Here is a 23,637-nt window from a genome sequence, read left to right on the forward strand (position 1 = left end):
CTGGAATATAATGCAAATGTTACACATTGAAGATCACAAACACTTTCATCACACATGCTTGTACACAACACTCACTCAAGACAAGCACATGATTTTACTATGTTACTACACACACACACGGAAACACAAATTCTCTCGCTCGAGTACAGAGGTAAGTGCACGAGTATGGGATATTCAAATGTCATGTGAATTAACATAACACATGACAATATCACAAAAGTTTGTCTTTAATGTTGAGTTAATTAAAATGCAAGAAACTTTAAATATACGGAAAAAGAATGAGAAATGACTAACAAAATGTAGAGTATCCTATTGGTTCAAATTTAAACTCTAGTGTATTGATCAGAATATCCGATATAGGTATTTTGCCTGGTTGAGGATCAATTACACCCAATAGTAATGTACCAATACCAGTATCACAATACTACGATATCAGATTTTCCTTGGCAAAAAAGAAAACACGAAGCAGACTAAACGCTATGGTCCTTTAAAACCTAGCTTTGTAAAATATTGTGTGCTATAGCTTGCAAATAAAATATATATATATATATTTTTTTTTTTTTTATATTTTTTTAAACTTCAATCAACTTAGTATTCACAAAATGGCATTTCATAGTTTTATTGCAGTTAGCCAAACAAACTACTACAGGATGCACTGTACCTGAAATACATTCCATGGATGGGAGGAAATCAAAGTAAGCTAACCATTGCAGAGGCAATGCAGGTCTTCACTTATTGTTACTAGGTACTACTGAAAACAACAATAACAGGAGGATAGGATACTGATAGCAAAAAGCAAGAAACGACATCATACAGAAGTTTATAAGAAATCTACAGACCTGCCTACATCAAGATACATCACAGTTAATATTGGCCTAAACCTTACCTACAGACCTGACTACATCAAGATACATCGCAGTTGATATTGGCCTTTGGCGGCCAACATTGAAGATTTGTGTTTTTGCATCAACATTGGGGCTGGCTTGTGATATAAAAAATTATTTTTTTCCACCTCAGTCAACATTCGGGACACATGAAGAAGCTGAGGGAAATAATCAGCCCAAATTAAAAGAACAAAAACAAACATTTGACGAGAAAATAAATCAGTTATTTTACATAATGAGAAAGGAAAAGCAAGAGATCCAAATATTGAGCCTTGGGGTACACCGTTGAAAAAATGTAAACATAATAACACAATCAGTATCTGCGACGTTTGTTGTTAGGCCCTTCATAGTTTCCCACAACGGGGATTCCCCTCCCGAAGCTTGCAGGCCCCCCCACTGCAGGCCCAGGCCCTGCCCCCATAAGCCCTGCCCCCATTAGCCCTGCTCCCACTGCCTGTTGCTGCTGAGGGGACTCGACACCTGGACGGACTATCATGGGGGACGAACCAATCTGATTAGGAGCCCCCTGGGGGAACCTATCGGTGCGCAGCTACAGTATAAAGGGGTAGGGTTGGTGGAGATATTATGAGCAGTCCAGATGCAGAAGAATCAGATGGGAGGGATATTCAATAACAATGTTCGTTTTGGCGAGGCAATGAGAAGGCGTTCCGAACGTCAAAGTAGGCAAGCAGAGGGGTTCCGGGCAGAGTCAGAAGAGGGAGAGAGGAATCAATCCATTAGTTATGGGTGCAGAGCTGATATAAGCTATGAGAATCCCTTTCCTAACCCGCACTAACCTCATGATGTGAACAGTGAAGTCAGGGGAGTAAATATTATTTTAACCTCAATTTGCTAAATCACCACCACGAGATACTATGATATCATGATCAAAGATATCGCAATGGTAAGGGAAAAGATGCCAGAAAAGACCAGCTGGACAATATATATGTATCATCAACTATTAAAATCAAAGTCACTGGCAAAACACCTTGGAATGTAATGTCCATAAGCAGAATCTAAATAGCCTCTGGCATCTCCTCTCACCACTGGTTAAAATCTGAAAACAATACACTGCAGTTTCTATTCAGTACCAAGGATTGAGCAGGTTAAGGAGAGCAAGTTATTGAGAGAGAAATTGAGAGGTTGAGAGTAAGCGCCCATCTTAGCGCATACATTACCATGGCTCCATTGTCTGGCATCATGTTTGGTGCGCCCATGTTTGGAGTTCCCTCGGGGCCCATGGCTCCGGCCCTTCCGCTTATGCCTATGCCCATCATTTGAGGGGGTCCCTGGTTTACACTGGCCCCAGCAACAGAGGCGGGGTTAAACCCATCTACACGCAAAACAACGTAGCATCGTTTGGTCACACTGGAAGTAAACCCCACCCATCACACCCCGTGTGCACTGTTTGTTGTTGTAGAGTGGTGTAAAAATCTCTCAGGGCTGACAGAGCTAGCTAACGTTGGTTGTTGGTCACACAAGCAATGCCAATTATGTAGGTGTCAAATGTTTAATTTCCTAGTTTGATAGGGAAAAATAAGTCAATATTGAGCCCGTTGGTACACAATTGAAAACATATCACATTTTGTTAGTCTGTGGTGAGATATCCATATCGATATGCACACTGAACAAAAATAAACGCAACATGTAAAATGTTGGTCCCATGTTACATGAGCTGGGGGCCTAATACGTTTTTCAATTGACTGATTTTTTTATCTATGAACTGTAACTCAGTTAAATATTTGAAATTGTTGCATGTTACGTTAATTTAAAAAAAGTATATATATATATATTTAAAAACGTACATCATTTGTTGATGATTTCATATGGCAGATTAACAGTCTACAGCACCTGTAATCATTAGGCTATGCCTTAAAATTGGTCAAGTTGTATTAATATATAAGCGGAACAACCAAAAACCAACGTTAGCAGATAGATGCCTACAACAGACTATTTACAGGTCATTGGGAACAGGAGCAGTGTATCATACCATTCAATCAACAGAGTAAGAGTTCCATTACAGTAAAATAGCAATGTGGGACAAGCTGTGAGAGGCCCTCAAATAGTCTGAATGAATTTCCGATTTCAGGCGAAAGAACGCCATCACCCAGCTCTGCTTCTAGGTTAAAAACCGTGACTGCACATCACCATTGCCAGATATTCAACTCCAGACCCAAATCCCAAACCCCATTCACAGCCATACGATACAGGTCTTTGAGAACACTGTAAAAGCATCAGTAGGATGACAAGTCATTTAATTTAAAAAAAGAAAAATGTTGCATCAACTACTAATGGAAACACGAGTAAAGAGTTCATTATGCTTTCTAGGTACTAAATGAGACAGAGCTGTATTAGTTATGAATTGACCCCACCCACACACACTGCTAGAAATGAACAGATGATACATTTTTCCTAGATGGTATATGTACACAGAAATGATACTGCAAAAAGCACCCCCCCCCCAAAAAAAAGAATAATCCACCATCTGATTGAAGAACACACAACATTATGTTTGTAAGTAGTAAACATACACACACATAAAATGTAAATACAAACAAAGGGATAGGTTTATTCTAAGCTTGTAGATAAGAACGTTTACCAAGTGTTGGGATTGGTGGCTACTGCGGATACAAAATGTTTGCTAAAAACCCTCATGCTAGAAATGTAGGTTCGGTTTGGGCCTCTATTGTTCGAATCAGGTAACCTTCCACATGTGTGGCACGATAAATAAGTAGGTCTGTAGAAAGAGCAAAAGTGAGGTTACATAAAACATTAAGGACTAAAGTAAACAATGGTTTCCTTCAACCAGTTGACTAAACAACAAATGACCTGATAACAAAACGATCATAAGTAGTGAAGTCATCATGTAAAATTCACACTAAAAAAGGAAGAAATGACTTTCTACGAATTGATGTACTCAGTTTCTCCACACACAAATCAGGGGTAAAAACAAAAGAAATCCCATGACTGAAATTTAAGTCAATCTCAGATCGACTGCAAAACTCATTTTTCATGAAAAAAAAGGCATGACCATCATTACTTGTCAGGAAAGAGGATAATTTTGTACATGTATTAAAACTGAGTTACACCATTTAGTCATAAAAAATGAAACAAAATCTCAAAAAATTCCATGACGGAAATCCTTTGCAGTGATGGATAACTTTAACCCCTCCACGATTATTTCAGTCTCACAATCCCCCAAAACACACGTACACCCTAGTCACTCTCACTCACATATCTAATCAGTGACACAAAAACATAATTAGCATGTTCTCGGACTACGCCACATGAGCATATTTCCCCCAGTAGTATTAGTACTTCAGTACACACAGTATGTAGGTGATGTGCAGCCCCGGGTTACATTCATAAAGTGGTGAAGGAGCCACCATGAGCCTCACACAGCCCATCCCGTTCAGAGCCTCACAATATATCCCTAGCCCTGCTCCTAGCCCTTTAATGTCTGCCGACCTGAAGGAACGAGCCAGGTGCACACAATATGGAGGTGGCGCCACCTAGCCTTCCAATGGGCTTAGGGGGAACTTCTTCCTTATGGCCAGGGCGACAGAACTCCAGTAACTTTCCCCAAATTCCCAGGTTTTCCAGGAATCCCAGTCCCTGGGAATTGAGAAAGTTACCAGAATTTCACAAACCTAGCCATATGTCCAACACCTTCCCAGTTCCTTTAGATCTGTAGACACCGAAAGGGGGAGGGGGTAGTTTATGGTTGTTCATGGACCAGTCAGTGCTGAGTCATCGTTATGACCCTACCTCCCATATTAATGGCTCCACGAGGGCCCAGTTCACCCATTCTCATTTCCTGTTCTCTCTGGAAGAAGTGAAGAAGAGTGGTGCACCCGTAAACCTTATGGACAATAACTAGCAGGACCATTAGGACATGTGTAGGATCATTCCTCACACATCACAACACTCACACAGATATATAAGCAACAGCCAGGGAATAAGGTTCATAATGTTCTCCCAACTGTGATAGAAAAAGTCCCGAAGGAGGAGTTACAAAAGCTGTGTTTGGAATGATACTGTATTGGATGTGTAAGAACTTAGTGAGAGGAGTACATACGGAACGAACATCTGAGTTCCTAGGTATGCTTAACAAGTTACTTATGTGTCCAGTATGGATTCTCAAGGTCCATCTAAAAAAGTCAATATTGGTCTGTATGTGATGAGTATATAACTTAATATGGGACAAGCCAAAATATAACATGGATTTAGTCCAAAGTTGATCAAACAATGAAGTGACCTTGTTGTGGTAATTTCAGCCTAATAGAGGAATAAGGGTTACTGATAAATATGCAAGAGAAAAGATTGAGAAGTAGATAAATCCCCAAATCCCCTCCACACATTGATGTTCACACAACCTAAACATTAGTACACAAAAAGATATATGTACGCTACACAAACTCACAAATGAAGCTGTACAAAGCACACACATTATCAACACTGGCCCCCCATCACATAAAATATCTTATCATAAAGGACATGCAATAAACATGCCCCCACTCGTTCGCTCGCCCTCTCTCTCACACACACGTAAGTACACATCATCACTCAACTCAACCCCCCCCCACACACTCTCACAGACACAAATAATATGCAAGTACACTCAACATCCTCCCAACTCGCTCACTCACACCATCATACAAATATGATACACATACAGTATAGTCCTGTGTGCTACGTTATATTGTGAAAGTCAGAAGAGTTACAGATAGAAAAGCATTGTTTAGAACAGACATGCTCTGTAACGTGTAATAGGGAACAGTGTCAGCTCTACACATTGCATTTCTACCAGCAACATTCTAAACAATGCAGAACCACAGAATACACCTTCTAGTCCAAAATGTCTTAAGATATACGTTGTAAAATCTGAGTTTCCTGTGAATTTTAAACTGGCCAGCTAAAACAAAGTAAACATGGGTAAATAGTACATATATTATATATTCCATATTAATATACTATATTTCAAATCATGTTACATTTAAATAGTTAATGAGAGATGGACACTAAAAATCCTTCACCAGCTGCATTCACTCATCTTTTGTGGGACAAATTGTGTTCTAGTTATGTAGTTACAGCTCCACCTGAATATACTTACCTGGAATACAATGCAAATGTTCCACATTGAAGATCGAACACTTCCATCACACATGCTTGCACACAACACTCCCTCAAGACAAGCACACGAAGTAGTTTAAGTACACACACACACACACACACACAAATTCTCATCACAGACAAACACACACGGCAACAAATTCTCACACACACACACACTCTCGTCTCTGTTGAGTACAGAGGTAAGTGCAGTATGGGACATTAAAATGTCATGTTAATTAACATGACACGTGACAGTATTACAAAAGTTTGTCTTCTATAATGTTGAGTTAAAAAAAAAAAGTTTCTTGCATTTAATAAAAAAAATAAAAAAAAGAGAACTGTTAAAAGAGAAACAAAACAAAATGTATATTATTTGTTGGAATCAAATCTTGAGTATTGATCAGAATATCTGATCGGTCTTTTGCCTGGAACAATTTCTGCACAAATGTTTATGGATAAATACTCCCTAAAGTACAGTATGCACTACTACTAAACATTATTATTATTTTTTTATCTTAAAAAGTAACTAGAAGGTAATTATCAATTAACAAAAAATTGTGGGACTTGCTTTAAGTCTTTGAAAGTATTTTTGTGGTAGTTGAAGAAATGTAAAACATTTTACTTAAGTGAAGTGAAGAATTTTAGCCAAAGTTAAATGTTAAAATATCTAGTCTGATAAGCCCATACTACCAAAGCCCATACTATGATAGACAACTATAAAAACCTTATTACTTTGGCGTGTGGGGGAGTTCGATCACATATTTAATTACAAATACAGTAAATACACGCAGACTACAACACTTTTACTCATAAGGAATTAGAAAAGTTTTAGGCTATAATTAGGGGTGATGAATATGTTACACCTAGTGGCGGAAGTTTAGAAGTTTGTTAGTGTTGAAAATGTAAGTCTGGTGTAGTAGAGGGCGTGACTGATTTATAAATAGTGAATAGTAGCCTTCAGTGGGAGACTAGGTAGTAGTAAGTAGCCCAGAAGTACTAGTAGCAGTAGTCTACATTGCAGTAGTGACTATTTTAGATCGGTAGGCAATGGGTTAGCTAGAGTAAGTGTTATAATTTGATATTGCTGTTCTGATTTCAGATTTGAAAAGCAGACTAAAGATTTCATAAACTAACTTATTTTTTTTCAAGTTTGAAAAAGTGAAGAGATATTAGTTGATGCGGATCCTAAAATAGCTGTATAGTTTGATTGTTAGAAGATAATTCCATTCCCGATTTGAATAGCAGAGAAGACCAATATTTAATGTCCTCTAAGTTTTGTCTAAATTGTTGGGAAAGTGGTCAAAGTAGCTGATGTGTAAAAAGTCACATTGTTATACAAAGTTTTTAAAGAAAGACAAAAAGTGTAATCATTTAAAAAGTATATGCAGGGCCTCCCGAGTGGCACAGCAGTCAAAGGCACTACATCGTAGTGCTAGAGGTGTCACTACAGACCCGTGTTCGATCCCGGGCTGTATTACATAACCGACCGTGATCGGGAATCCCATAGGGCGGCGCACATTTGGCCCAGCATTGTCCGGGTTAGGGGGAGTGTTTGACCGGGGGAGCTTCATTTGGCTCATCGCACTCTAGCGACTCCTTGTGGTGGGCCGGGCGCCTGCAGGCTGACCTTGATCGTCAAGTGAACAGTGTTTCCTCCAACACATTGGTGAGCCTGTCTTCCGGGTAAAGCTGGCGGGTGTTAAGAAGCGCGGTTTGGCAGGTAATGTTTCAGAGGACGCATGACTCGACCTTCGCCTCCGGAGCAGCGGTGAGACAAGATCGAATTTGGGGAGAAAAGGGGGTAAAAACATATTTTTTAATTGGCATATATGCTATGAAAAAAACTGTATGCAAGCAACTTAATCCAGACCAGACTACACATTTTAAAGTTTGAATGGTATTTCTATCTGAAACGGTGTTAGAGTAGCGTGCTAAATAATAATAACTATAAGTCTGTTTTTTTTACAATATTTAAAGTGAGGACTTTTGCTAGTGCCACTAATAATAGTAGGCCTACATGTACTGTACTGTAATCCTGTGTATGTTTTACACAAGCACAACTTTGGCACTCTGGATGACGGGACACATTGAATACAAAGTGGTGCCCAATTAATAGATCTTTAAAAGTTATATTATTGCCAGACACTTCTGACTTCTAAGTTGTAGTTCAGCTTTGTCTTATGGACTTCTATTCAACCACCCCTTTTGGTTTTCATTCCTCGGTCGACAGCGCAGAAAGTTGCGGGGATGGAGCATCATTTTATTTTAAACTTGCACTCGTCTTTTCCTACTAGCACTGACATTGCTGATTACTTCTTTAATTGAGGAAAAATGTACTTACTACGACTGATATGTGGTCGTCTTACCTAGCTTTCTTACGATGAATGCACTAACTATGTCACTCTGGATGAGAGCGTCTGCTAAATTACTAAAATGTAAATGTAAAAGGAGGGAGGCAAAAAGTGTGTTAGGTATACGTGTTGTTTGTAAATGTGTGTGAGGCTTGCGAGCATGTTCTAAGATTGCCACCAGTCTAATATCCCCCCAAGACTAATGGTAAAGGGTAACGACAATAGATCAATATTAATCCTTGAGCGGGTTGTTTTGGGTTAAGCTGTAGGAGTTGCAACTGTTGCATAGGAGCAAGAGTTCATGCTAAGAGTAGTGTAAGGGTGGCTGTAACAGCAGAGGGAGCTTTGTAGGATATTTCCAGCCGGTCCTCTTTCTCTACGGCCTCTCAACACACAATAGAAACAGAGAAGAAAAGTTATTATGCAGCAACATCATAAGACACATCACATCCACAGGCATGCAGTAATACAAGTGCACTAAGGGCTAGGTAGGGAAACGCATGTTTCCTGAGAACGTCAGTATGTTTCCCAACCCATGATCACAGAGTTGCAATGATGAAAAAGTTGACCGGAGACTATTGAAGTATTGAAAATTGGGACCAAGACTTAGGCTTGAAATGAATGACATTAAAATCCACCTAAAAAAAGCTGATGACAGATTCCTCAACTCTTTGCCTGTGTGTTTTTGTCAAGTGATTAGATAAAGTGAAGATACCAAAGGACACAGCCTTTGCACAGTGGCCATTTCTAGACATGCCAATATAATTTTAACAGATTCTGTGACTTTCAAGTTTCCCTATCGCCTTCATGGAAAACCTTAGAACTATTCTGAGGACTCTCTCTGGAAGTGAAGTTACTCTCATCTGGAAGACACTCAAGCATCACAAATGAGCATTGTGGTGAAAGGGTCTGTCAATCATTAGCCTCTCCCCTCTTAACGTTCCCACAAGAACGCCAAGCTGTCGGTTACAGGATCTCCCATACTACTTTAGTAAAATAGGTGTTGAAAACCCAGGTAAATACAACAGACATTTGAATTGATGATAAATGTATAACGTGGGACAGCTACATGGTGTTTAATGTCGCTAGCTGTGATTGTGGATACACTGCTTAGAAGGGCTGCTACTGCTGGACATCAGTTTGGTGAGAAAAATACACCCTGAAAACCACAGTAGAACAACGATGAACCAATATGAAAACCCCCCGGCCTTTCTCTTTTGGTTTTAGCAGATCTGAAGACCAGATGGGTGTAAACAAGATGGTGGCCGTCAGCTGCTACCCTAAGCCCATTGTAGGGTTAGGTTGAGCAATCGCTGCACTGCTTACACCTATCAGTCCCGTCAGAAGGAGAAAGAATAGCGGCTTGAGGTCAATTTCAGATCAGGTTTGTGTCTTTCAAGCTAAAGTCTTTCGAAGATACCAAAACCAAACCTAGAGCCCTGTTGGTATTGTGACATGCTACTTGCATAAGAAATAGCACTAAATAGGTAGTAGGCTACCATAAACTAGACCGACCCAAAATACATTTTTATTACTTTCACACACAGGACTACGGTACACTATGTTAATCTGTAGTTACCTAGAAAAGATATGCTCCTATAGTGATATGGGACACTAGTTGAAAAGAAAAAGGCAGCATTCTGTGATGCTTTAGGAATGGGTAGTCAAAATGATTTTACTATTCAAATAATATCATCACTTATTTTTCCCAGATATCCGGATAGTCGGAAAATGCACATGCACACGGCAGAGGTAAACAGCGGAGATACTGCGTTTCCGGTAGTTTGGCTAACAGCAACAGCGAAAGAGAAGTCTGATTTTCGCCGCGATAGAACTGATTCTGCTACAAAAAAAGGTTTTCTGGTGAGTGTTTTGCATTGATCTGTGTCAGGTATTCTGGAAACTCTGTCAAGGGAGTGCCTGTAATTGCTATTTGAAATGGGGAAAATGGCATACCGAGTCGGGGCAGCCTGGAGGGCTAAATACCCAGCAGTAGATCAACACACCGCTATAGAAACTACATTCAAAGGTTTGATGTTTAATTCAACTAAGAATTTCAAATGTCCTGGTATTTCTTTGTAGATAAAAATGTCACAAGGATGACGTAATATAGACAAAGCCTTTTCATCGTTAAAATAGGTCTAAATAAATAAATAAATATACACATCTAAAAAAAATAACACTCAAGTAATTGAATACTAACATTCGGTCTGATATCCGCGTATTTAATTAACCGTGCCCATCCCTAGTATGCTTGATCATCATCAGTGTGACGTAGAGCGGTAGGACTGTTAGGCATCTTTTCTCAGCACCCAACATGATCGATGGACCCGAAAAATCCCTATCATATCTGAGAATGTTCTCAAAATCCCCATATAAAACGCAGACCCTCAGCAGAATCATGTGAATGAAAGTGTGTGAACACCACTTCTCTGAAATGAACAACATTTTTAAAAAAGTGTGATAGTTTGTGTATTCAAAAACCTAGAAATGAGTGATACTGACTGTACTGATGTGAAGGTCTATGTTGGCTGTGTGTGTGTTCTCCAAGTGTACTCACACTCTTCATGAAGTTAGACTTGAACCGGTCTGACCTTTGTGTGCATGTTTGTGTGTCTGTTCGGTGAACTCACGCTGTCCGCATAGTTTGGCTTGAAGCCGTCCGGTTGGCGTCTCATCTCTTCCTGCTCTCGATGGCGCTGCATCATCTCCTCCTCCTGCCTACGCCTCTCCTCATGTCTACAAACAGGAGAGAACGTTTTAACACACACTTCTGACTCTCCTCGTGACGAGTAGAAAATAGAGTGGGAGGTACACACACACGTACCTCATCTCTATATTCTTGCGTTTCTGCAGCTCCTGGTTGCGAAGCTCCTCCAGACGTCTTAGCTCCTCTTGACGCCTCATCAGGTCTGAGAAAGAGAAGATGAGAGAAATATGGGTTGGCTTGGTATTGGTATTACATCAGGTCTGAGAGGGGGGGTTGGCTTGGTATTACATCAGGTCTGAGAGAAAGGGGTTGGCTTGGTAATACATCAGGTCTGAGAGGAGGGGTTGGCTTGGTAATACATCAGGTCTGAGAGGAGGGGTTGGCTTGGTATTTCATCAGGTCTAAGAGGAGGGGTTGGCTTGGTATTACATCAGGTCTAAGAGGATGGGTTGGCTTGGTATTACATCAGGTCTGAGAGGAGGGGTTGGCTTGGTAATACATCAGGTCTGAGAGGGGGGGTTGGCTTGGTATTACATCAGGTCTGAGAGAAAGGGGTTGGCTTGGTATTACATCAGGTCTGAGAGAAAGGGGTTGGCTTGGTAATACATCAGGTCTGAGAGGAGGGGTTGGCTTGGTAATACATCAGGTCTGAGAGGAGCGGTTGGCTTGGTATTACATCAGGTCTAAGAGGAGGGGTTGGCTTGGTATTACATCAGGTCTGAGAGGAGGGGTTGGCTTGGTATTACATCAGGTCTGAGAGAAAGGGGTTGGCTTGGTATTACATCAGGTCTGAGAGAAAGGGGTTGGCTTGGTATTACATCAGGTCTGAGAGGAGGGGTTGGCTTGGTATTACATCAGGTCTGAGAGAAAGCGGTTGGCTTGGTATTACATCAGGTCTGAGAGGAGGGGTTGGCTTGGTATTACATCAGGTCTGAGAGAAAGGGGCTGGCTTGGTAATACATCAGGTCTGAGAGGAGGGGTTGGCTTGGTATTACATCAGGTCTGAGAGGAGGGGTTGGCTTGGTATTTGATCAGGTCTGAGAGAAAGGGGCTGGCTTGGTAATACATCAGGTCTGAGAGGGGTTGTTTGGTATTACATCAGGTCTGAGAGAAAGGGGTTGGCTTGGTATTACATCAGGTCTGAGAGAAAGGGGTTGGCTTGGTATTAATGTTTTTTTGTATTCACACGTGACAGTTTCTGACAACACTTGAAGTAGGCCTATGGCTATGTCTGCTAATGTTGAATATGCGCCCGACACAAAAGGTAACATGTTAACTTTGTCCTTTAGAAGTGAGCGTCTTCCTCGGTGTGTGTGAGAGGTTCCTCTGAGTGTGTGTACCTTGTCTCATCATCATGAGCTGATGCTCGTGCTTGGCGGCCTCCATCTCTTGCTCCAGCTTCTCCTTGGCCTCTCGGATGTTGCGCTCAACCTGGTCTCTCTGCTGCTTTTCCATCTCGTCCAGGGCCTTCCAGCGGGACGAGTACTCAAACTCAAATGTCCCCGGCTGGGCAAACCGCGGGGGGTGCTCCCTCTCCCTGGAGAGACAGGGAGGAGAGGGGTTAGTGGCTGGATTAAGACCTGCAGGGAGACTATGAGGAAAGTGGAACGGTGCACACACACACACCGACGGGCAAGTGAATAAATCAACAAATTCATACTGGTTATGATAAAGAACTCCTGTTGTCAAGACTGGTACAGAGAGTTAAACTCCCAATAGGAGATCATGTGTATAACGTACTTGTGGTAGTGTACAGATTTCACCAGCAACTTCTCTGGGAGTCCATCCTCTTCATCCAGCTGCTCGGTGGGTTCCACTATGGCAGGCCGAGGAGACCTGGAGACAACACGGTGAGATGGGAGTTATCACAAACACTGCTTGGAATTGATTTGGTGCGTTTGGGCTACTTCGTAAACCAGGTAACTAAGTAAATGCAGTCGTTGGTTGTCTTACGTGGTGAGCAGCAGCGCCCCGTCAGCACAGCGATCCAGGGCTTTACGAGCACAAGGTTTGTTGGCAAACTCCACGAAGCCCTTCCCAGTGGGCCTTCCACGGTCGTCCACCACAACGATAGCCCTTTCCACTGGGCCGAACTCCGAGAAGGCCTCCTCAAGGAGCTCGTTGGAGACCACGGGCGAAAGGTTCCGCACTGTGAGGGCAGAGCCATGCGTGGCGAAGCGGATCCGGATAGGTCGGTTCCCCAGCACTGTGCCGTCCAGCTCTGCCTTGGCAATCTCCGCCAGCGTCCTGGTTTCCTAGAATTCCAGGTCAAAGGTTAGGCTCTATTGATAGCAAACTTTCAAAGTTTTTTTATGCACTCTTGATTGATTAATGAGAATTGCCACCTAGATAGTGTTACCATAATCTAGTCAAGTATGTTTCAAAGGGACCCAATGTATCAAGAAATGAATGGTGTCAGGTGGGGGAGTAGGCTTAACAATTGGTCAGGCAGACCCATCCGCCTGAGTAATAAATAGTAGCTAACTAACTAGGGGGAACAGATGGGTATCGATATTATAGCGGCCTAAACTCCAACAATCAAAAGGAGCTTCCTTCACCACGGAGTTCGATATTACTGAATACTCTAAAACGCAGTCTTACCAGTCGAATGAAGCCGAATCCTCGGTCTCGGTTGATAAACACCTCGTTAGCCTCGCCATACTTTGAAAACAGCTTTTTGAAATCATCCTCCGTGAGGTCTGTCGGGAGGTTACCGATGAACAACCTACATCGCTGCGTGAAGGTTTTCTCCCCGGGTCTCCTAAAACTCTTTATATCCAGCGTCATCTCCTGCGACTCTCCGGCTCCACCCTCCCCCTCTGCCGCAGGGCTGGCAGCCGTCGGCGGCTTTGGTGGTGGGGCTTTCCCATCCGCAACATTCGGCCTTCGCTCCATGCCTGGAGAGTCCATGTTGCGCTTTGTGTGCTGCTGCTGCTGCTGCTGCTGGCGGTACTGCTGCTGAGGTTTCGGCGACGGTGCGTTGTTTTGAATGTTGACCTGTTTTAGATTTCGGTGAGCCATACTTAGAGCGAAGTAAATCCCTCACAATATGTATCCACTAAGTATAGCTTTGAATGCGCAGAAATATTTCAGAAACGAAAAAACCGTGCCTCCTTACTGTCATCAGCCAGCGAAGTGCGGCTGTAACTCAAAATGGCGATGACTGCGCGCGCACCGTTGACGTGAGGTATTCAACGTGGCTGTGCTTTTCCCCTTGGCCACCAGGTGGGGTACGAAGACTTTTTTTTACAAGATCAAGGGATGTCGGGAAGTTTTTGCATGGCATTGTGGCATGCTGATTCTGATGTTGGTGTAGCACTTTGTTCAACATGTTCAGACATGTTCAAGGTCAATGTCATGGGAAGATTCAGTGTGCTGCCGCTGACACTTTACTATCTAAATGATTGATATTCGTAACAGCAGCATGTTGGTTCCCGTCCCAAGGCGGGAACACTATACCAGTAGGAGTATTACTCCACTTAGCAGTGGTACTGGTAGGCTCACTATGCTTATTGCTTATATAATCATTAATGCCATTTAGGCATGGGGCAGAGCTCATACTCAGTCACTCTGTCTATGGTCCAAAGTTTACGCACAAACGCACACACATCCTATGGGGGTAAAGTGGAGGGAAGGGGTTCATGGGTGATAAAAGGGATGGTTGTTCTTTTTGTGCGAGATGTCTGAGACTGGTCATGTGACAACGATGGCGGAGACTGGTCATGTGACAACGATGGCATTCACAGACCTCCACACAACTAAATGGCCCTGTAGCCACATTTTTGCCCATTGTGATGACAAAAGACGCCAGGGTCACTGGAAACCAGACAGACACAGATGCCGGACAGTAAAATACACCCTATTCCATATGTATTGTATAACGTGTAAAAACGACAGGTAGCTGACTGTGAAAGAAAAACCCTATTCCCCACATAGTTGACCAGAGCCCACATAAACTGGTTATAAGCTGACATAAGCTGTCATTACTGTTTATGACAGCTGGTATTCTATCCTCATTGCAGATGAATGTACCCCTTCTGTCAAGTAAGGTGTGGCCCAGTTGTTCTTGTCTCCTATTGTCTGACTCAGGAATACCCTAGTTTGACATCGCAAGCCATTCAGTCACTCATACAGTAGGTAGGAAGGGCGCCGAGTCATATTAGAATGCCCCTCCCTCATCTCCATAGTGATCTGTGGGGGGAGACTCCCTCAGAGTAGGATGTACTAAGATGCCCCTAGACATTGATCTTAAGTCAGTTTTGTGTTCCCCCTTAATGGTTTTTAAGGTGATGGTAAGCTGGTCCTTGATCTATGCCAAAGGTACATTTCTACCTGGACAAGCTCAGTGGCAAAATAATTTAAAGGTATCTAGCTCGGTGATGGGCTAGTTTCCCAGCATCTGGTGTCTCTTTACCAAAGTTGTCAGACAGATCCCTGATACACCCAATTTATCGTCTGTGTGCTAATGTTTGCATAGCAACGAATAGTCTTCCCAGATCCCTGGAAAGGGTCACAGAAAAGTTTGGCATCTAACCTTTACCTGACTGATGTGTGTGTGTGTCACATGAACACACACACACACACACACACACACACACACACACACACACACACACACACACACACACACACACACACTGCCAGGCTAGCGGCCTGGCGATAGAAAGAGAGGGGAGGAGGGTGATTAGTTTTGCTGTTAGGGCTCAATCCCCTGTGCTTTCAGGGGCATAAAGGAAGTGCTGCTCTCAGCAGGGTCAGTGGGCTAGGTCTGCAGGGGAGGCCAGTGTGAAGGGGGAATTATAGCCAGCGATTAACTAGGCAATCCTCTGCCAATCACATGATATGAACTAGTGTGGCCATGAAAAAACAACAGGGGGGAGAGAGAGAGAGACCACCTAAAAGCAAGTGATTCCTACACCTACCACCTACAGAAAGATGAACCTGGAGAAGAGTCCCCTAAGCAAGCTGGTCCTGGGGCTCTGTTCACAAACACAAACACACCCCACAGAGCCCCAGGACAGCAACACAATTAGACCCAACCAAATCATGAGAAAACAAAAAGACAATTACTTGACACATTGGAAAGAATTAACAAAGAAACAGAGCAAACTAGAATGCTATTTGGCTCTAAACAGAGAGTACACAGTGGCAGAATACCTGACCATTGTAACTGACCCAAATGTAAGGAAAGCTTTGACTATGTAGAGACTCAGTGAGCATAGCCTTGCTATTGAGAAAGGCCACCGTAGGCAGACCTGGCTCTCAAGAGAAGACAGGCTATGTGCACACTGCTCACAAAATGAGGTGGAAACTGAGCTGCACTTCCTAACCTCCTGCCCAATGTATGACCATATTAGAGACATATTTCCCTCAGATTACACAGATCTACAAAGAATTCGAAAACAAATCCAGATTTTGATAAACTCCCATATCTACTGGGTGAAATACCACAGTGTGCCATCACAGCAGCAAGATTTGTGACCTGTTGCCACAAGAAAAGGTCAACCAGTGAAGAGAAAACACCATTGTAAATACAACCCATATTTATGTTTATTTATTTTCCCTTTTGTACTTTAACCATTTGCACATTGTTACAACTCTGTATATATACATACTATGACATTTGTAATGTCTTTATTCTTCTGAAACGTCTGTGAGTGTAATGTTTACTGTTAATTTTTATTGTTAATTTCACTTTTGTATATTATCTACTTCACTTGCTTTGGCAATGTTAACATATGTTTCCCATGCCAATAAAGCCCCTTCAATTGAATTGAGAGAGGCGGGGGAGTGGGAGATGTGGGGGGATGGGAGGTAAGTAGAGAGAGAGAGAGCAGTACAGGGTGGGGTTTGGGGGAGAGAGAGAGGTGGGGAGACGTGGGGGAGGGGAGGAAAGTAGAGGGAGAGAGCACAGGACAGGGTGGGGTTTGGGGGACAGAGTGAGAGAGTGAGAGAGGGAGGGGAGTGGGAGATGTGGGGGGAGGGGAGGTATGTAGCGGGAGAGAGCAGGGTGGGGTTTGGGGGAGAGAGAGAGAGGAAGAGTAGGAGAGCTGTATGTTGAGAAAAAGAGGGAGATGGGAAGGAAGAGAAAGAGAGCTAAGGGTGGAATATGCTGTCTGTACTCTTCCAAGGACTAAGATTTTCCTCTCCTAGTCCAAGACTTCGCCCACTATCTTTTCTTCAATCCACCAAATTCACTCCAGACTCCCCAATTCTCCAAGATTGTGATCCATTTCACCCCTACACTTCCCTCAGGCCCATCCCCAAATTGTATTTTTATCTCTGTGAATACTGAACCAGTAAGGGCTAAGTACTGAAAGTGACTGAGATATCTTGACTTTCACTATCAGACCCAACTGTTCCCCATTGGTGTTGGTTACAGCCTGTCATAGGCTAGCTAAAGTTGCATGTTATTAAGGAAACTAAATTACATTTTGATGGACGTTCCTCATCACAGTGTGAAAACCGTGTGCCTGTGTGTCTTCCCAACCTCTCACTCCCTTCTCCTCTCTCCCCCACCCCTTCGTTTCCTCTCACTTCGTCTCTCCCTCCCTTCATACCCCCATGTCCTCAAAAAGCATAACTACTATCTCTTTCTGCATTGTGGGAAGCCAAAGTACTTATTTTATTTCACCAAACAAAACCCCCAGGCGACAAGTTAGATATGGTACAAAAAGTTTATTCAGTAACAGTTTTGTAAACATTTGAGGTAAATTAACATTTACATCAACATGTTCTTACAAAAGTTCAGACGCAAGGCACTTCTCTTCATAGACAGTGATTTCACAATGGGGTATCTGGTCTGAGAATGTCTAAATATCCTTCCCTGCCTCACTGGCCAATGAAATCTCACTCCACGCCAGAGATTCCAAAAGTCCAACAAAATGTCAGTTTTCCGATGGGTGGGGGGGATGCCTGACACAACAATGGAGTATAACTTTAACCTAGCCAAACACCTCTCCAGTATTTTTTCGACAAAAATTCAACAAAGAAGCAATATTTTTTTCAAAATCTACTTTTTTGTATTTGGTAATCTGGTAATTCTTCAATAAATAAAAATACTTTCTAAAATATCGAGACATCCTCTTTTTGAGATGTCCTTTGTTATTTTATCATAGAACACCATTCTGTCTTAGCTGTCCAGATCATTATCTACATGCTAAAGTGTCAACTTTAAACAACCGAAATGACAAGGTTATAAACAGAAATTATGAGTTAACAGAACCGTAACTTGTTTTCAACAACTCTTAACAGAGTTCTATTCGTGGCCATTTTAGATTTTCTCTCTTTGGTGGACAGCTGACCTGCTCTTCGTTTTTTTTGGATTACAATGTCACAGCTCGATCCCATCACCTGGTGGCTTTTTTTTAACATGCATGGTATGTAAATGATTTGTGAGGCACTTGGATTCTGTGTGTGTGGCAATGCAACAAACAGCAGACCTGATTCTCTAAGCATTTTAACACATCATACAGCAGAGCACAGCAACAGCCCATTCACAGTCTCGGTCTAAACCCTCTATCCCAAGATATACCCCAATGTAGAGTTTGTGTGTGTGTGTGTGTGTGTGTGTGTGTGTGTGTGTGTGTGTGTGTGTGTGTGTGTGTGTGTGTGTGTGTGTGTGTGTGTGTGTGTGTGTGTGTGTAGAGAGAGAGAATAAAAGAAAGAGAGAAAAGAAAGGAAGGAAGGAAGGATGAGTGTGAGGGTAAGGGAGGGGGAGATAGAGAGAGAAATGGGAACAAACAGCCTATCTACATTGTTGAAATGTACTGTAAGAATCACAACTTTCTGTTCTTACTTAAGTGCCAAAATTGAAATGCCTCCTGCTTCTTGTTGCTTTATGGTAATAACCCCAGGTCGTGGTGGAAAGATAACATATGATTTCATCATAACAAGGTCAAAGGTCAAGTGCGTGAGTGAGTCAGTCGTAGTGAGTTGTAGTTTCACAGTAACAGAATTTACCGTTGTTCCAAACATAAAGAGGTACAAAATGCAAAAGAGATTTGTCCAAAACATTGTTCGATAGCTATGATTTCTTCCTGAATGTTAGATGACAATAAAAGGAATTAATTTGGTGAGAAAAAAAACGGGAAGCTTAAAAGAAATACAACTGCATGTTAAGAGCCATTTTCTGATTTAAAAAACTGGCAGGAGTTTAAGAAAATGATACCCAAATGCACATTCCTATTGGTTTTGCTATTATGATCCAGTAACAAAGAATGAAATGTCATTGCCTTAAATAATACTCCTTATCTATCGATCTTCTAGCAATTCTATTGCCTACTCTCTCTAAGCACTATACTGAAACTTCCCATACTGACTACCAGTGGGGGCCTACAGTCTTAAATCTGCTGAATTTCTTTACGATGAGGACACACACTTCTTTAACACACTGCAAACACAAGCGTCAGTATGGGTTCTTTATAAGTCATAATTCTATATGTATAACATACCCTATATGTACTATGTAATATATTTACATATATATATTATTTACCCTGATGTAACTGCCTAAATGTTGTTGTAGACATTGAAACAAGACTCTATAATATATCTATCACAGACACACCTACAGAAACGTACAGAAACACACACACACACAGACAGAAACACACACACACACAAAGCCTGTGAAGCCTAAAGACCAAGCCTCAGGTTGGGATCGCGGTGGTAACATAGGTTGGAGCTTCACACTAGTATGGCTACACACTACAGTAACCGGTAGGACGTTACCTTATGCACTGGTATTAACCTGGTATTTACTGGTACATTACATATTATCAGAGGGTACTTAATTGTTAACTACCTGGTACCAAAATGTGTCTAGTCGTGCTTGTTTTACAAGTAATTCACAAGGTATTATTGTGTAATTAACATGTAATTTGTAAGTAAATACCAAGTCATTTTGAATAAAGTGCCACCCAGGTACCCTATCCCCGTTTCTCTCCACTCCACCATACTGTCAGAGCGTTCCTCTCTTCATTCAGCTTAATAGGAAGGGTGAGCATGGAACAGACAGACGGCTAGCTACGAGGCAGACAGACAGACACTAGGAAGAGACAATAGGACACATCGGCTTCATCTTAAAGGGTTCATCACAAGAAAAGAAAAAAGAAAAGGGGGGAGAGAAAAAAATAAATGAAAGCGCAAACCCTCTTCTGATGTCTACCATCAAAGAATAAAGAAAACAGCAGAATTATATTCATCCGAAATGTTGCTAATGTCCCAAACTAGTTAGTCCAATATCTCTACTCCTTTCATGGCATCTGAGCTGCAAACAGTGAATGTGTGTGTTCCCTCTCCACACACGTGTTGGCACCTCAGAACTTTGAAGCACTAAGCTATGCCTCTCCTCACCGAATGCATCTCCAGATAACGCAACTTTGTAGAGAGTAATGGCAGGAGCATCTCAACTCCAGAGCCCCCCCCCCCCCCCCCCACATCGCCTCTGTATTTCACACAACATTTGACACCTGAGCCTCAAAGATATATCATGTATAGAACCCAGAGGCATTGGGGTGCGGTGTTGGACAGGGGTCGTATGTGTTTGTATGTGATTGTGTGAAGGTGTGTGAGAGTGTGTGCGTGTGTATGTGTTACACGGCAAGGTCGTCGGGCCGGGCTCGGACACTGCTGGTCTTGCTGGCCATGCTCAGCCTGCGGGTGTCCGCCGCTATGAAAACGGGCGGCTCGTGCATCTCCACCCGGGTCACCGTGACATCATCAACGTGCGTCAGTGGCAGCGCCGCCTCCGCTTCCTCTTCTTCCTGCTGCTGGTGCTCCTCACTCCTTCTCGATTCTCCCAGGGGGAGGGTGGAGGAGCGGGAGTCGGGGATAGGAGGGGCAGTGTCCGGTGGAGGGGGTGACTGCTCCTGGTCAGAGGAGGTGGGGGAGGAGGAGGAGGGTGGCGGAGAAGGGGAGGAGGGAGAAAGAGGGTAGGAGGAGGACTTGGCAGCGTCCAGAGTCTGCAGCTCCATGGCCATGTTGGCCCAGTTCTGCTCCACGGACTGCTGCTGGCCACTGCCCTCGCTGCCGTAGAAGGATGTGGGAAGAGCCTCCAGCAGGAAGTCTTCATGGAAAGGGTCCATCTTGAGTTCCGCCGCCTCTGCCTGCTGCTCGGATAAAGCGGCCGTGGCGTTTGCCTGCTCGTTGGGCAGGTACACCACGTTCACGCCACCGTACGTGGGCAGGCAGTTGAGGGCCTGGTGGGCGATCCCCTCCTGGATCATATTGGACTCCACCGCCTCGTCTCTGGCCAGGGGGAGCACCATTCGGTCGGGCGCAAACTCGTTGCTGACCCCCTGCTTCACCTTCTTCCATCCCAGGTGGTATATCTCCAGCAGGTTGAGCAGCAGGGAGACGCAGGCTACCACCAGCATGAAGATGATGAAGATGGTCTTCTCTGTGGGGCGTGAGATGAAGCAGTCAACCGTGTTGGGGCAGGGCCAGCGACCACACTTATACAGGGGGCTGAGCTGGAAGCCATACAGGAAGTACTGACCCAGGATGAAGCCCACTTCGAACAGGGTCTTGAAGATGATGTTGAACACGTACGTGCGCAGAAGAGCTCCCCGGATGCGGATTTTACCATGCTCGTCTCTGATTGGGGGCTTCTCCTTTTTCCCTCCTCCTCCTCCGTTCCTGTACAGAGGGTCTCTCTCCTCCTGGTGCCTGCTGGCCTTCCGCTGCTCCTCCTCCTTCTCCCGGCGTTTCTCCTCCATGCGGACAATGTGCAGCACGTGTCCCAGGTAGATCAAGGTGGGCGTGGACACGAAGATAATCTGCAGCACCCAGAAGCGGATGTGCGAGATGGGGAAGGCTTCGTCGTAGCACACGTTCTCACAACCAGGCTGCTGTGTGTTGCAGGTGAAGTCAGACTGCTCGTCACCCCACACTTCCTCCGCAGCCGCCCCCAGGACCAGGATACGGAAGATGAAGAGGACTGTCAGCCACACCTGGACACAAGGGACATAACGCCACATAAGAAGGCATAAGGGGCTATATACCACAGGAATAAAAGGGTAAATCAATCAAATAACTGTATAAATGTATCAATCGATCAATCAGTCACCTTGCCAATCACGGTGGAGTGTTCTTGAGCGTTCTCCAGCAGCCGCCCCAGAAAGCTCCAGTCACCCATGCTTCACACAATTTCTAGCCTGAGGAGAGAGAGCACAGCCTGGGATGAGTAGCAACTGGGTGAGGCCTGGGTGGGGAGAGGCTGGGGGGGAATGTCTGGGGGAGAGAGGTGGGGAGAGGCTGGGAGAGAGAGGAGGGGAGAGGCTGGAGGAGAGGCAGGAGAGAGGTTGGGTGAAGCAGGAGAGAGGTGCAGATAGAGAGGTGGGGGAAAGCTGGAAAGCTGGAGATAGGTGGGAGCAACAGAGAGGGAATAGGTCTGTGTAGGCACCGACGGGATGAGAGGGAAGAGAGAGGTGGGGAGAGAACACACACAGAATGAGAGAGCATAGGCCAGGGAGGGGGGGAGCACAGGCATGGGTGAGTAACAACTGAGAGGGTAAGAAAACAGGAAAGGGAGGTGGGGAAATGAGAGAGGGGGACAAGAGAGAAGAGGGGAATAAAAACTTTGAATGAAAATGTACAGGTTCAGAAACCAAAACAAACATTGACCTCTGGTTTGAAGCCATAATATTACAAAATATTACTGTCATCTTATGCACACACATTGTACCCATCCTATGCACTTTCTGCTCCCGACATCACTCTGTGAAGTCACACAATCTCTCAGTCAAAGCCAATGCGTTTGGCACTGAAGGAGGCAGCGGGGTTGCTTTTAGGAGGCGGCATGATTCCTTGTTCTACATAAAGGATACATATCTGTTCTAATATATTTCTATCTGAAGGTTCTGTCATGTGGCATCCCACTCTGCACAGCCCAGAACAGCTGTGGAGACCACCGAACAACACTCGTCTCCCTCAGACACAGGATGGACGCCATCCAGTCAGTCATAAGGGACTAACAAGCTGCCTTGATCACTTTCACTCTCGACCGGCCACATACTTCTCTAATACATTCTCTAATCACAGTACTGGAGACTGAGGTTAAACGCGCCAATAACAAATCCTGAGCACCACCATTGTGCTTCTTCCAGGCCTACTAGAATCATTAGCAGCAATTCAAAGGAACGTTTTTTTTCCAAATACAGACATTATACAGTTCTATCAATTTGAAATCAGCTACAATTGAGAATCCAGTGGCCACGGCAACTTCTGAACACATTGCAAAGCAGACGAAAAGAGGACCAGATATCCAATGACACAGAAAAGCACCCAAAGCAGTGACAGACGGTGGACTTACTAAAATGTTGTTGTATTGTCAGTGATAAATCCATCGACTAGTGGTTCAAAAGAAATACAATACCTGGAAGCAAAAAACGAATAATATCAGTTATGAATCGCAATTATAATGTCATTTAAATATGCTTACATTACGCAAATACCCAAATTAACCATTCTTTTTGTATGCCTATTGTCCATGCAACTTACGATATTGACACTTCGGAGATGAGGGGAAAACTCAAATCTTTTTAGACTGGCTTCTACAAGCCTACTGGCCACC

The 23,637-nt window shown here is 43.5% G+C and overlaps 2 protein-coding genes across 2 annotated transcripts; both read right to left on the reverse strand.

Annotated features, from left to right (window-relative positions):
* Positions 1-211: 211 nt before the first annotated feature.
* On the reverse strand, positions 212-14,213 carry LOC129859867 (paraspeckle component 1-like). The gene is made up of 9 exons (XM_055930060.1): positions 13,662-14,213; positions 13,014-13,315; positions 12,801-12,896; positions 12,401-12,597; positions 11,178-11,262; positions 10,984-11,089; positions 4,653-4,710; positions 2,063-2,217; positions 212-1,434 (listed from the first exon to the last, which is right to left on the reverse strand). The coding sequence occupies exons 1-9, from the start codon at positions 14,079-14,081 to the stop codon at positions 1,198-1,200; spliced, it is 1,656 nt and encodes a 551-aa protein (XP_055786035.1). The 5' UTR covers positions 14,082-14,213; the 3' UTR covers positions 212-1,197.
* A 6,285-nt stretch (positions 14,214-20,498) lies between these two features.
* LOC129859869 (gap junction alpha-3 protein-like) lies at positions 20,499-22,274 on the reverse strand. The gene is made up of 2 exons (XM_055930063.1): positions 22,132-22,274; positions 20,499-22,015 (listed from the first exon to the last, which is right to left on the reverse strand). Exons 1-2 carry the CDS (start codon positions 22,198-22,200, stop codon positions 20,657-20,659), a joined length of 1,428 nt encoding a protein of 475 aa, XP_055786038.1. The 5' UTR covers positions 22,201-22,274; the 3' UTR covers positions 20,499-20,656.
* Between the last annotated feature and the right edge of the window lie 1,363 nt (positions 22,275-23,637).

Source organism: Salvelinus fontinalis, chromosome 7, assembly GCF_029448725.1.
Source record: "Salvelinus fontinalis isolate EN_2023a chromosome 7, ASM2944872v1, whole genome shotgun sequence".
Classification (NCBI taxonomy): Eukaryota; Metazoa; Chordata; class Actinopteri; order Salmoniformes; family Salmonidae; genus Salvelinus; species Salvelinus fontinalis.